Source organism: Oncorhynchus mykiss, chromosome 8 (assembly GCF_013265735.2).
Source record: "Oncorhynchus mykiss isolate Arlee chromosome 8, USDA_OmykA_1.1, whole genome shotgun sequence".
In the NCBI taxonomy this organism is placed as follows: Eukaryota; Metazoa; Chordata; class Actinopteri; order Salmoniformes; family Salmonidae; genus Oncorhynchus; species Oncorhynchus mykiss.
Window position 1 is genome coordinate 87345915 of NC_048572.1, and position 12660 is coordinate 87358574.

General features: G+C 48.0%; 1 protein-coding gene across 1 annotated transcript in view; it reads left to right on the top strand.

The window, feature by feature from the left end:
• LOC110530822 (receptor-type tyrosine-protein phosphatase mu-like) overlaps window positions 1-12660 on the top strand; it is a 403267-nt gene that overhangs the window by 342736 nt on the left and 47871 nt on the right. Inside the window, exons 14-15 of the mRNA XM_036986895.1 lie at window positions 5252-5288; window positions 7420-7494. Of these exons, the coding sequence (XP_036842790.1) occupies window positions 5252-5288; window positions 7420-7494 (112 nt within the window). The remainder of the gene's footprint in view (window positions 1-5251; window positions 5289-7419; window positions 7495-12660) is intronic.

Below are 12660 nucleotides of genomic sequence, written 5' to 3' on the forward strand. Positions count from 1 at the left end.
TGATGGTGCTGGTGATGGTGATGATGACGGTGGTGGTGATGATGATGGTGATGATGATGATGGTGATGGTGGTGGTGGTGATGATGGTGTTGTTGGTGTTGATGGGGGTGGTGGTGATGGTGATGGTGATGATGATGGTGGTGGTGGTGATGATGATGGTGATGATGGTGATGGTGGTGGTGGTGATGATGGTGTTGTTGGTGTTGATGGGGGTGGTGGTGATGGTGGTGGTGGTGATGATGGTGTTGTTGGTGTTGATGGGGGTGGTGGTGATGGTGGTGATGGTGATGATGATGGTTGTGATGATGATGGTGATGGTTATGGTGGTGATGATGGTGTTGATGGTGGTGGTGGTGATGATGATGGTGATGATGATGGTGGTGTTGGTTATGGTGGTGATAATGGTGTTGTTGGTGTTGATGGTTATGGTGGTGATGATGGTGTTGTTGGTGTTGTTGGTGATGATGATGATGGTGATGGTGGTGATGGTGATGATGGTGATGGTGGTGATGATGATGGTGATGGTGATGATGGTGATGGTGGTGATGGTGGTGGTGATGATGATGATGTTGATGGGGGTGGTGGTGATGGTGATGATGGTGGTGGTGGTGGTGGTGGTGGTGGTGATGGTGATGATGATGATGATGGTGGTGATGGTGGTGGTGGTGGTGGTGGTGGTGATGGTGATGATGGTTGATGGTTATGTTGGTGATGATGGTGTTGTTGGTGTTGATGGTGATGATGATGATGGTGATGGTGGTGATGGTGATGATGGTTGATGACGGGAAATGGTATAAGGCAGGTTCAACAACAACAGTGTCGTGGATTGTTCAGAGTGCAGACTCTACCCTCTCTAGGTCCTCTCTCCATCATCAAGTGGCACCAGGCTCTCCTCCTCCTCTCCTCCACTCCCCCTCTCCTCCTCCTCCTCCTCCTCTCCTCCTCCACCCCTCCACTCCTCCTCCACCTCCTCCTCTCCTGCTCTCCCCCTCTCCTCCACTCCTTCTCAACTCCTCCTCTTCTCCTCTCCACTCCTCCACTCCTCCTCCTCTTCTCCTCTCCACTCCTTCACTCCTCCTCTCCTCCACTCCTCCTCCTCTCCTCCTCTCCTCCTCCTCTCCACTCCTCCTCTCCTCCTCCTCTCCTCCTCTCCTTATCTCCACTCCTCCACTCCTCCTCTCCTCCACTCCTCCTCTCCTCCACTCCACCTCCTCTCCTCCTCTCCTCCACTCCTCCTCCTCATCTCCTACTCTCCACTCCTCCACTCCCCCTCTCCACCTCCATTCCTCCTCCTCTCCTCCTCTCCTCCACTCCCCCTCTCCACTCTGTCCTCCTCCTCTCGTCCTCTCCTTCACTCCTCCTCCTCTCCTCCACTCCTCCTCCACTCCACCTCCTCTCCTCCTCTCCTCCACTCCTCCTCCACTTCACCTCCTCTCCTCCTATCCACCTCCTCTCCGGCTCTCTACAAAGCAAAGCTAAGTAGTGGAAGAGAGTTCAATGGTGACTTGAAGAGATCTGGTCCGGAATGAAGATGGACCTTAAACTGGGTGCTTAAGGAGTTACCACACGTCTTAGATTGAGAGAGGATAGAGAGAGAGAGAGGAGGGAGGGTGGGGGGGGACAGAGAGAGAGATGTTAGAGAGAGAGAAAGAGAGGGGGAGAGAGACATAGAGAAATGTTAGAGAGAGAGATAGAGGGGGAGAGAGACAGAGATGTTAGAGAGAGAGAGAGAGAGAGAAAGACAGAGAGAGAGATGTTAGAGAGACAGAGAGAGATAAATGTTAGAGAGCTGGAGAAGAGAAGAGAACAGAGACAACACATGACAGAGGGACGATTAAGGAGTTAATCTCTCCTGAAGAAAGTTTGTTACTCGTTCCTAAACTTTCTAGGGTGAATTGGAGTATCGTGATCAATTATTGCAATCACGATGAAACCATTCCATCTGGGCCTTTACTAACTGCATTAGGTGAAGCAGTGCTGAAACAAATATCCTTCACAGCCAGGACTGAAGTTGAAGAACCCTGCTACTGTAGTCTGGATGCTGTCCAAGTATGTTATAGAAATGAGGAGGCCACAACTAGTCAGATACAGTAGAAACTCTGTTGTGCACTATCTATCAATGGTGTACACAGTGTGTCCATGAAGTGGACGGGAACGCCAGTGTTATCATAGTCCAACTGGCTCGGCTGTTACAGGCGTTTGGGTTTTTCTCTCCGTTTCTGCGTTTTCTATTTCGAGGTTCTTCTTCTTCTTTTTTTTTGCGGGGGATTTTGATTGGTGGATTGCATCCGACTTTTAGGTGCACGAAACCTACGCCGTTCTCTGCCTTCCGACATTATATTCTTTGACACAATAATAACAATTTGGGGAAAAAAGGGAAAATTGCTCTGCCGACTAGTAAGAGCCTCTAAAAAAAACAACCACCAACCATTCCACTGTTTAACCCTGTCTAGTCCTACTCCAGACCAACGGTCCTATTTCCAGGTTGGTTGTCTTTGGGTGTGGCATACTGATTGGAATCATCCTCGTTGGTCAGGATGTGTTTTCACCTGTTGTCCTCGTTTCTTCTGTGCAGACACAGCTGATATTTAGGAGCGTTTGGCTCAGTGCTCCCCGTGCTGGTAGAACACGGCGCTTCCCAAACACCGGGGTTGTGGGTTCGATTCCCACAGGGGACCAGTATGAGACTGTATTCACTCACTGCTGTAAGTCGCTCTGGATAAGGGCGTCTGCTAAATGTACAAGAAATGTGAGGAAGAAGAGCGACACCTGCGTTTAGCGTGTTCCCTTTACATTGTTGAACGGAGCCTTTACCTGGTATTTCTCCTGTTCTTTACGTTGTTGAACGGAGCCTTTACCTGGTATTTCTCCTGTTCTTTACGTTGTTGAACGGAGCCTTTACCTGGTATTTCTCCTGTTCTTTACGTTGTTGAACGGAGCCTTTACCTGGTATTTCTCCTGTTCTTTACGTTGTTGAACGGAGCCTTTACCTGGTATTTCTCCTGTTCTTTACGTTGTTGAACGGAGCCTTTACCTGGTATTTCTCCTGTTCTTTACGTTGTTGAACAGAGCCTTTACCTGGTATTTCTCCTGTTCTTTACGTTGTTGAACAGAGCCTTTACCTGGTATTTCTCCTGTTCTTTACGTTGTTGAACGGGACCTTTACCTGGTATTTCTCCTGTTCTTTACGTTGTTGAACGGGACCTTTACCTGGTATTTCTCCTGTTCTTTACGTTGTTGAACGGGACCTTTACCTGGTATTTCTCCTGTTCTTTACGTTGTTGAACGGAGCCTTTACCTGGTATTTCTCCTGTTCATTACGTTGTTGAACAGAGCCTTTACCTGGTATTTCTCCTGTTCATTACGTTGTTGAACGGAGCCTTTACCTGGTATTTCTCCTGTTCTTTACATTGTTGAACAGAGCCTTTACCTGGTATTTCTCCTGTTCTTTACGTTGTTGAACGGGACCTTTACCTGGTATTTCTCCTGTTCTTTACATTGTTGAACGGAGCCTTTACCTGGTATTTCTCCTGTTCTTTACGTTGTTGAACGGGACCTTTACCTGGTATTTCTCCTGTTCTTTACATTGTTGAACGGGACCTTTACCTGGTATTTCTCCTGTTCTTTACATTGTTGAACGGAGCCTTTACCTGGTATTTCTCCTGTTCTTTACATTGTTGAACGGAGCCTTTATCTGGTATTTCTCCTGTTCTTTACATTGTTGAACAGAGCCTTTACCTGGTATTTCTCCTGTTCTTTACGTTGTTGAACGGAGCCTTTACCTGGTATTTCTCCTGTTCTTTACGTTGTTGAACGGAGCCTTTACCTGCGTTTCTCCTGTTTGCTCCACCCACTTCTTATTCTTAGTGGGTTTATTAATTTTAGTTTTGTCTGATATCAAGTCCAGTCAGTGTTTTTTTAAAATGGGTTCTGAAAGCCCAGCCCAGTGGGTGTCCGTGGTGGGATATTTTAAGACCCAACTGGAGTTGCTTGGCCACCACTTAGTAGAACCCCCCTCTGCGAATCCCTTTCAGAAACAGTTTTAAAAGCCCACCGGTTTCTATTTGGTTTTCAGTGGCTCATTTGTTAGTTCCCTTTTTGTCGAGCAACATTTTTTTTTTTTTTTTTGGGGGGGGGTGGATGGTTATTGGGGAACGTTAACGCAAATAACCTCTTCTTTAGTCAGGTAAAGACCATAGATCCTCTGAAGGGCCCAGGAAGTTACAACAGTCCTCACAGGTAAAGACCATAGATCCTCTGAAGGGCCCAGGAAGTTACAACAGTCCTCAGAGGTAAAGACCATAGATCCTCTGAAGGGCCCAGGAAGTTACAACAGTCCTCACAGGTTAAGACCATAGATCCTCTGAAGGGCCCAGGAAGTTACAACAGTCCTCACAGGTAAAGACCATAGATCCTCTGAAGGGCCCAGGAAGTTACAACAGTCCTCAGAGGTAAAGGCCATAGATCCTCTGAAGGGCCCAGGAAGTTACAACAGTCCTCACAGGTTAAGACCATAGATCCTCTGAAGGGCCCAGGAAGTTACAACAGTCCTCACAGGTTAAGACCATAGATCCTCTGAAGGGCCCAGGAAGTTACAACAGTCCTCACAGGTAAAGACCATAGATCCTCTGAAGGGCCCAGGAAGTTACAACAGTCCTCAGAGGTAAAGACCATAGATCCTCTGAAGGGTATTTCTTCTTCTCTGCTCTAACTGTCAAGGAAGTCTTGATCTTTTGAATGACACAGGTCAGAGTTTTCCTCCACAGACATTACCTCTCGAGTTCAATCTCGGCACTGTTACCGACTGATAAATTTAATGTCGGAATTATTTTTTTTTTTTAGTTTTACTTTACGATTGTGTAAAATATAATGACCTTTTATGTGAACCAAGGTCCAACAGAACGAGTCGGTTAATTGGATCGTCTTATTGTTAATGTGACATATTTTGTTAAATTAATGTGCCTACTGCAACACACACACACACACACACACACACACTAACATGTTATTTTCATGGCCTTCTTGCTTTCTCCTCTCTCCTGTCTGTCTATTGGTCGATGTTGAAGAGTTGGCACACAGGGACCGTGCTGTGTGTGTGTGCTAGTATGCGTGTGTGTGTTTCTGTGTGGGCGCACTCACACACTCACACACACACACACACACACACACACACACACACACACACACACACACACACACACACACACACTGCTAACTGTTATTTTGATCTTCTTTCTGTCTTGTCACACAGGAGACCAAGATTGACTGTGTCCGAGTCGCCACCAAAGGTAGGACCACACCATGTTCACGTCCCTGAATCGGTTCACTGAGGACGTCCACGAATGTATTAATTCATATTAATTAATTCATATTGTAACATGACCTGCACACCTTTTGAGAGCTAACGACATGAACTAGTTAGAACAACAGTCTTTATGTAGGTAGCCTTGAAATACAGTGTTGAGAAACAGTGTGGCACAACCTCACAGGGGCCTCACACAACCTCACAGGGGCCTCACACAACCTCACAGGGGCCTCACACAACCTCACACGGGCCAGAGTTTTGTTTTCACCTGTCTGTTTTCACACGTCTCAGAAACACTGTTTTTTTCCATCAAGCACTGTTATTCAGCTCATCACACACACACACACACACACACACACACACACACACACACACACACACACACACACACACACACACACACGTTGTTATTCAGCTCAGCACTCACACACACACACACACACACACACACACACACACACACACACGTTGTTATTCAGCTCATCACTCACACACACACACACACACACACACACACACACACACACACACACACACACACACACACACACACACACACGTTGTTATTCAGCTCATCACTCACACACACACACACACACACACACACACGTTATTCTGCTTGTCTTGCTGGTTCAGACATGAAGGTGAAGCATCTTAAACACTATTGATCAGGAGAGGGATTGATAATGCCTGTGGGGGGGGGGGATTGGTCTAATGCACACGTGCACACACAGACTTATCCAACCACACACAGGCTACACACACACACACACACATGAACACACAGACACATTGGCTACACACGCCTCAGCGAAGCCCCTACAATAGATTTCCTATTGAGCGGATAGTAGATCGTAAATCTCTCAGCCTCATCCCCTCGTTAGATTAATAAGGTACGCCGAGTACATTGAGTTCTGATCGAGTTGACCTGAAAGATATGGTCAGAGAGCCGCACACGGTTGAGAGAGCTAACGACAACATGCATCAGGTGAAATAGACTGAAACGGTTATGTATATATACGTGTGACCCGTTAGTCTAGGGTCACAGCTCTTTTAGTATCGAGAAAGAAAAATACAGTATCTTCTGTAACAATGAGTGTTTTTCTTTCTGCATTAACATTGCCTGGTGACTGAGATTTTGTTTGTATGGCTATTTTGAGTTTCAGTGTGGCCTCTCTCTCTCTCTCCCTTCTCGCTCCCTTCCCGCTGGCTCGCTCTCCCCTCCCGCTCGCTCGCTCTCCCCTCCTGCTCTCCCTCTCTCTCTGCATGGACACTATGCCTCCTCTTTCCCCTCTCTCTCTGTCTCTCTCTCTCTCTCTCTCTCTCTCTCTCTGCGTGGACACTATGCCTCCTCCTTCCCCTCTCTCTCTGCGTGGACAATATGCCTCCTCCTTCCCCTCTCTCTCGCTCTCTCTGCATGGACACTATGCCTCCTCCTTTCCCTCTCTCTCTCTCTCTCTCTCTCTTTCTCTCTGCGTGGACACTATGCCTCCTCCTTCCATTCTCTCTATATCTCTCTCTGCGTGGACACTATGCCTCCTCCTTCCCCTCTCTCTCTCTCTCTCTCTGCGTGGACACTATGCCTCCTCCTTCCCCTCTCTCTCTCTCTCTCTCTGCGTGGACACTATGCCTCCTCTTTCCCTTCTCTCTCTCTCTCTCTCTCTCTCTGCGTGGACACTATGCCTCCTCCTTCCCCTCTCTCTCTGCGTGGACAATATGCCTCCTCCTTCCCCTCTCTCTCGCTCTCTCTGCATGGACACTATGCCTCCTCCTTTCCCTCTCTCTCTCTCTCTCTCTCTCTCTGCGTGGACACTATGCCTCCTCCTTCCATTCTCTCTATCTCTCTCTCTGCGTGGACACTATGCCTCCTCCTTCCCCCCTCTCTCTCTCTCTCTCTCTCTCTCTGCATGGACACTATGCCTCCTCCTTCCCCCCTTTCTATATCTCTCTCTGCGTGGACACTATGACTCCTCTCTCTTTCTCTCTCTCTGCATGGACACTATGCTTCTCTCTCTCTCTCTCTCGCTCGCTCTCTCTCTGCGTGGACACTATGCCTCGTCCTTCCCCCTCTCTCTCTCTCTCTCTCTCTGCATGGACACTGTACCTCCTCTCAGCTGCCATACTGGTGACTCAGCTCACTACTCCGTACATCCGCATCGCGCCTGCGGCTGGTGACGACCAACTAACAGGTTAGACTCTCAGCTCAACCCATCTCTGGAGCATCAACCACATGTATGAGACAGCATGGGAGGGGGTTTGTTAATAACATGCATTTGTAGACTCTCTGCCCAGCACTTTGCCTTGCTTCTGTCTGTCTTGATTACTCTGTCCAACAGGCTAGCTTCTCTGTCCAACCGGCTAGCTTCTCTGTCCAACAGGCTAGCTTCTCTATCCAACAGGCTAGCTTCTCCGCCCAACAGGCTAGCTTCTCTGTCCAACAGGCTAGCTTCTCTGTCCAACAGGCTAGCTTCTCTGTCCAAAAGGCTAGCTTCTCTGTCTGTCCTAATGACTCTGTCCAACAGGCTAGCTTCTCCGCCCAAAAGGCTAGCTTCTCTGTCTGTCTCGATTACTCTGTCCAACAGGCTAGCTTCTCCGCCCAACAGGCTAGCTTCTCTGTCTGTCCTAATTACTCTTTCCAACAGGCTAGCTTCTCCGCCCAACAGCCTAGCTTCTCTGTCTGTCTCGATTACTCTGTCCAACAGGCTAGCTTCTCCGCCCAACAGGCTAGCTTCTCTGTCTGTCCTAATTACTCTGTCCAACAGGCTAGCTTCTCCGCCCAACAGGCTAGCTTCTCTATCCAACAGGCTAGCTTCTCTATCCAACAGGCTAGCTTCTCCGCCCAACAGACTAGCTTTTCCGTCCAACAGGCTAGCTTCTCTGTCCAACAGGCTAGCTTCGCTGTCTATCCTAATTATTCCGCCCAACAGGCTAGCTTCTCTGTCCTAATTACTCCGCCCAAAAGGCTAGCTTCTCCGTCCAACAGGCTTGCTTTTCTGTCTGTCCTAATTACTCTGCCCAACAGGCTAGCTTCTCTGTCCAACAGGCTAGCTACTCTATCCAACAGACGATTTTCTCCGTCCAACAGGCTAGCTTCTCTGTCTGTCCTAATTACTCTATTCAACAGGCTAGCTTCTCCGCCCAACAGGCTAGCTTCTCCGCCCAACAGGCTAGCTTCTCTGTCCAACAGGCTAGCTTCTCCGCCCAACAGGCTAGCTTCTCTGTCTGTCTCGATTACTCTGTCCAACAGGCTAGCTTCTCCGCCCAACAGGCTAGCTTCTCCGTCCAACAGGCTAGCTTCTCTGTATGTCCTAATTACTCTGCCCATCAGGCTAGCTTCTCTGTCCAACAGGCTAGCTTCTCTATCCAACAGGCGATTTTCTCCGTCCAACAGGCTAACTTCTCTGTCTGTCCTAATTACTCTATCCAACAGGCTAGCTTCTCTGTCTGTCCTAATTACTCTATCCAACAGGCTAGCTTCTCCGCCCAACAGGCTAGCTTCTCCGTCCAACAGGCTAGCTTCTCTGTCCAACAGGCTAGCTTCTCTGTCCAACAGGCTAGCTTCTCTGTCCAACAGGCAAGCTTCTCTGTCTGTCCTAATTACTCTGTCCAACAGGCTAGCTTCTCTATCCAACAGACTAGCTTCTCCGCCCAACAGGCTAGCTTCTCTGTCCAACAGGCTAGCTTCTCTGTCTGTCCTAATTACTCTGCCCAACAGGCTAGCTTCTCTATCCAACAGGCTAGCTTCTCTGTCCAACAGGCTAGCTTCTCTGTCCAACAGGCTAGCTTCTCTATCCAACAGACTATTTTCTCTGTCTGTCCTAATTACTCTATCCAACAGGCTAGCTTCTCTGTCCAACAGGCTAGCTTCTCTGTCCAACAGGCTAGCTTCTCTGTCCAACAGACTAGCTTCTCTGTCCAACAGGCTAGCTTCTCTGTCTGCCATTATTACTCTATCCAACAGGCTAGCTTCTCTGTCCAACAGGCTAGCTTCTCTATCCAACAGGCTAGCTTCTCTATCCAACAGGCTAGCTTCTCTGTCCAACAGACTAGCTTCTCTATCCAACAGACTAGTTTCTCTGTCTGTCCTAATTACTCCGTTCAACAGACTAGCTTCTCTGTCTGTCCTAATACAGACAGACTATCCCGTCTGTCTGACGGGATAGTATAGTCTAGATCAGTTTATTGCTAGGGGACACCAATCAGATGCACACTTTAGTTCTAGCCCAACACTAATTCACACCTGTTTCAAATAAGCAACTAATCATCAAGCCTTTGATTATTTTAATAATGTGTTACTGCTGGGCTACATCAAATCCTAGTGTAGCGGTATGAAGAAATGGCGCCGGAGGAGATGGCCGCCGTTTTACCGTCTCCTAACCAATTTTGTTATTATGTGGGTTTTTTTTTGCGATATTTGTAACTTATTTTGTACATAATGTTTCTGCAACCGTATCTTACAGAATAAATTAGCTTCTAGATATCAGGACAGCGATCACTCACCTCGGATTAGACTAAGATATCTTCAACAACAACAACAACAACAAGCAGGACTCACACGATATTCTCCAAACACCCCACAGGGCAGACATCCCAATTATTCACAAAAGGAAGCGACGCAGAGGACGAAGAGCTGGATGCCTCGTCTGGACCCGTAGAAGACAACTAGGAAAGCTGCCGTTACCGTCAATATTACTCGCCAACGTGCAAACATTGGACAATTAACTAGACGAGGTACGATCATGAATATCCTACCAACGGGACATCAAAAACTGTAATGTCCTCTGTTTCACGGAATCGTGGCTGAATGACGACATGGATATTCAGCTAGCGGGATACACGCTGCACTGGCAAGATAGAACAGAACACTCCAGTAAGACAAGGGGAGGGTGGTCTGTGCATATTTGTAAACAACAGCTGGTGCACAAAATCTAAGGAAGTCTCTAGATTTTGTTCGCCTGAAGTAGAGTATATTGTGATAAACTGCAGGCCACACTACTTGCCTAGAGAGTTTTCAGCTATACTTTTCGTGGCTGTTTATTTACCACGACAGACAGATGCTGAAACTAAGACTGCACTCAGTCAGCTGTATAAGGACATAAGCAAACAGGAAACCACTCACCCAGAGGCGGCGCTCCTAGTGGCCAGAGACTTTAATGCAGGGAAACTTAAATCAGTTCTACCAAATCTCTATCAACATGTTAAATGTGCAACCAGAGGGAAGAAAATTATAGATCACCTGTTCTCCAACACAGAGATGCGTACAAAGCTCTCCCTCGCCCTCCATTTGGCAAATCCGACCACAACTCTATCCTCCTGATTCCTGCTTACAAGCAAAAATTAAAGCAGGAAGCACCAGTGACTCGGTCTATAAAAAAAATGGTCAGATGAAGCAGATGCTAAACTACAGGACTGCTTTGCTATCACAGACTGGAACATGTTCCGGGATTCTTCCGATGGCATTGAGGAGTACACCACATCAGTCACTGGCTTTATCAATAAGTGCATTGAGGAAGTCGTCCCCACAGTGACTGTACGTACATACCCCAACCAGAAGCCATGGATTACAGGCAACATTTGCACTGCCGCTTTCAAGGAGCGGGACTCTAACCCGGAAGCTTACAAGAAATCCCGCTATGCCCTGCGACGAACCATCAAACAGGCAAAGCGTCAATACAGGGCTACGATTGAATCATACTACACCGGCTCGGACGCTCGTCGGATGTGGCAGGGCTTGCAAACTATTACAGACTACAAAGGGTAGTACAGCCGTGAGCTGCCCAGTGACACGAGCCTACCAGACGAGCTAAATCACTTCTATGCTCGCTTCGAGGCAAGCAACACTGAGGCATGCATGAGAGCATCAGCGTGATCACGACGTGAGTAAGACCTTTAAACAGGTCAACATACACAAGGCTGCGGGGCCATACGGATTACCAGGACGTGTGCTCCGGGCATGTGCTGACCAACTGGCAGGTGTCTTCACTGACATTTTCAACATGTCCCTGATTGAGTCTGTAATACCAACATATCCCTGATTGAGTCTGTAATACCAACATGCTTCAAGCAGACCACCATAGTCCCTGTGCCCAAGAACAATAAGGTAACCTGCCTAAATGACTACAGACCCGTAGCACTCACGTCAGTAGCCATGCATTGCTTTGAAAGGCTGGTCATGGCTCAAATCAGCACCATTATCCCAGAAACCCACTCCAATTTGCATACCGCCCAAACAGATCCACAGATGATGCAATCTCTATCGCACTCCACACTGCCCTTTCCCACCTGGACACAAGGAACACCTATGTGAGAATGCTGTTCATTGACTACAGCTCAGCGTTCAACACCATAGTGCCCTCAAAGCTCATTACCAAGCTAAGAAACCTGGGACTAAACACCTCCCTCTGCAACTGGATCCTGGACTTCCTGACAGGCCGCCCCCAGGTGGTGAGGGTAGGTAGCAACACATCTGCCACGCTGATCCTCAACACTGGAGCTCCCCAAGGGTGTGTGCTCAGTCCCCTCCTGTACTCTCTGTTCACCCACAACTGCATGGCCATGCACGACTCCAACACCATCATTAAGTTTGCTGACGACACAACAGTGGTAGGCCTGATCACCTATAACGACGAGACAGCCTATAGGGAGGAGGTTAGAGACCTGGCCGGGTGGTGCCAGAATAACCGCCTATCCTTCAACGTAACCAAGACTAACCAAGGCTAAGGAGATGATTGTGGACTACAGGAAAAGGAGCACCGAGCACGTCCCCATTCTCATCGACGGGGCTGTAGTGGAGCAGGTTGAGAGCGTCAAATTCTTTGGTGTCCACATCAACAACAAACTAGAATGATCCAAACACACCAAGACAGTTGTGAAGAGGGTACGACAAAGCCTATTCCCTCTCAGGAAACTAAAAAGATTTGGCATGGTTCCTGAGATCCTCAAAAGGTTCTACAGCTGCAACATCGATGGTTGCATCACTGCCTGGTATATCAACTGCTCGGCCTCCGACCGCAAGGCACTTCGGAGGGTAGTGTGTACGGCCCAGTACATCACTGGGGCAAAGCTGACTGCCATCCAGGACCTCTACACCAGGCGGTGTCAGAGGAAGGCCCTAAAAACCCACCACCCGCCAACCCCTCTTTTACGCTACTGCTACTCTCTGTTCATCATATATGCATAGTCACTTTAACCATACCTACATGTACATACTACCTCAATCAGCCTGACTAACAGGTGTCTGTTTATAGCCTTGCTACTCTTTTTTCAAATGTCTTTTTACTGTTGTTTCATTTCTTGACTTACCAACACACACACCTGTCCTATGGTGAAGCATCCTAACAGTAGAACACCTGTTC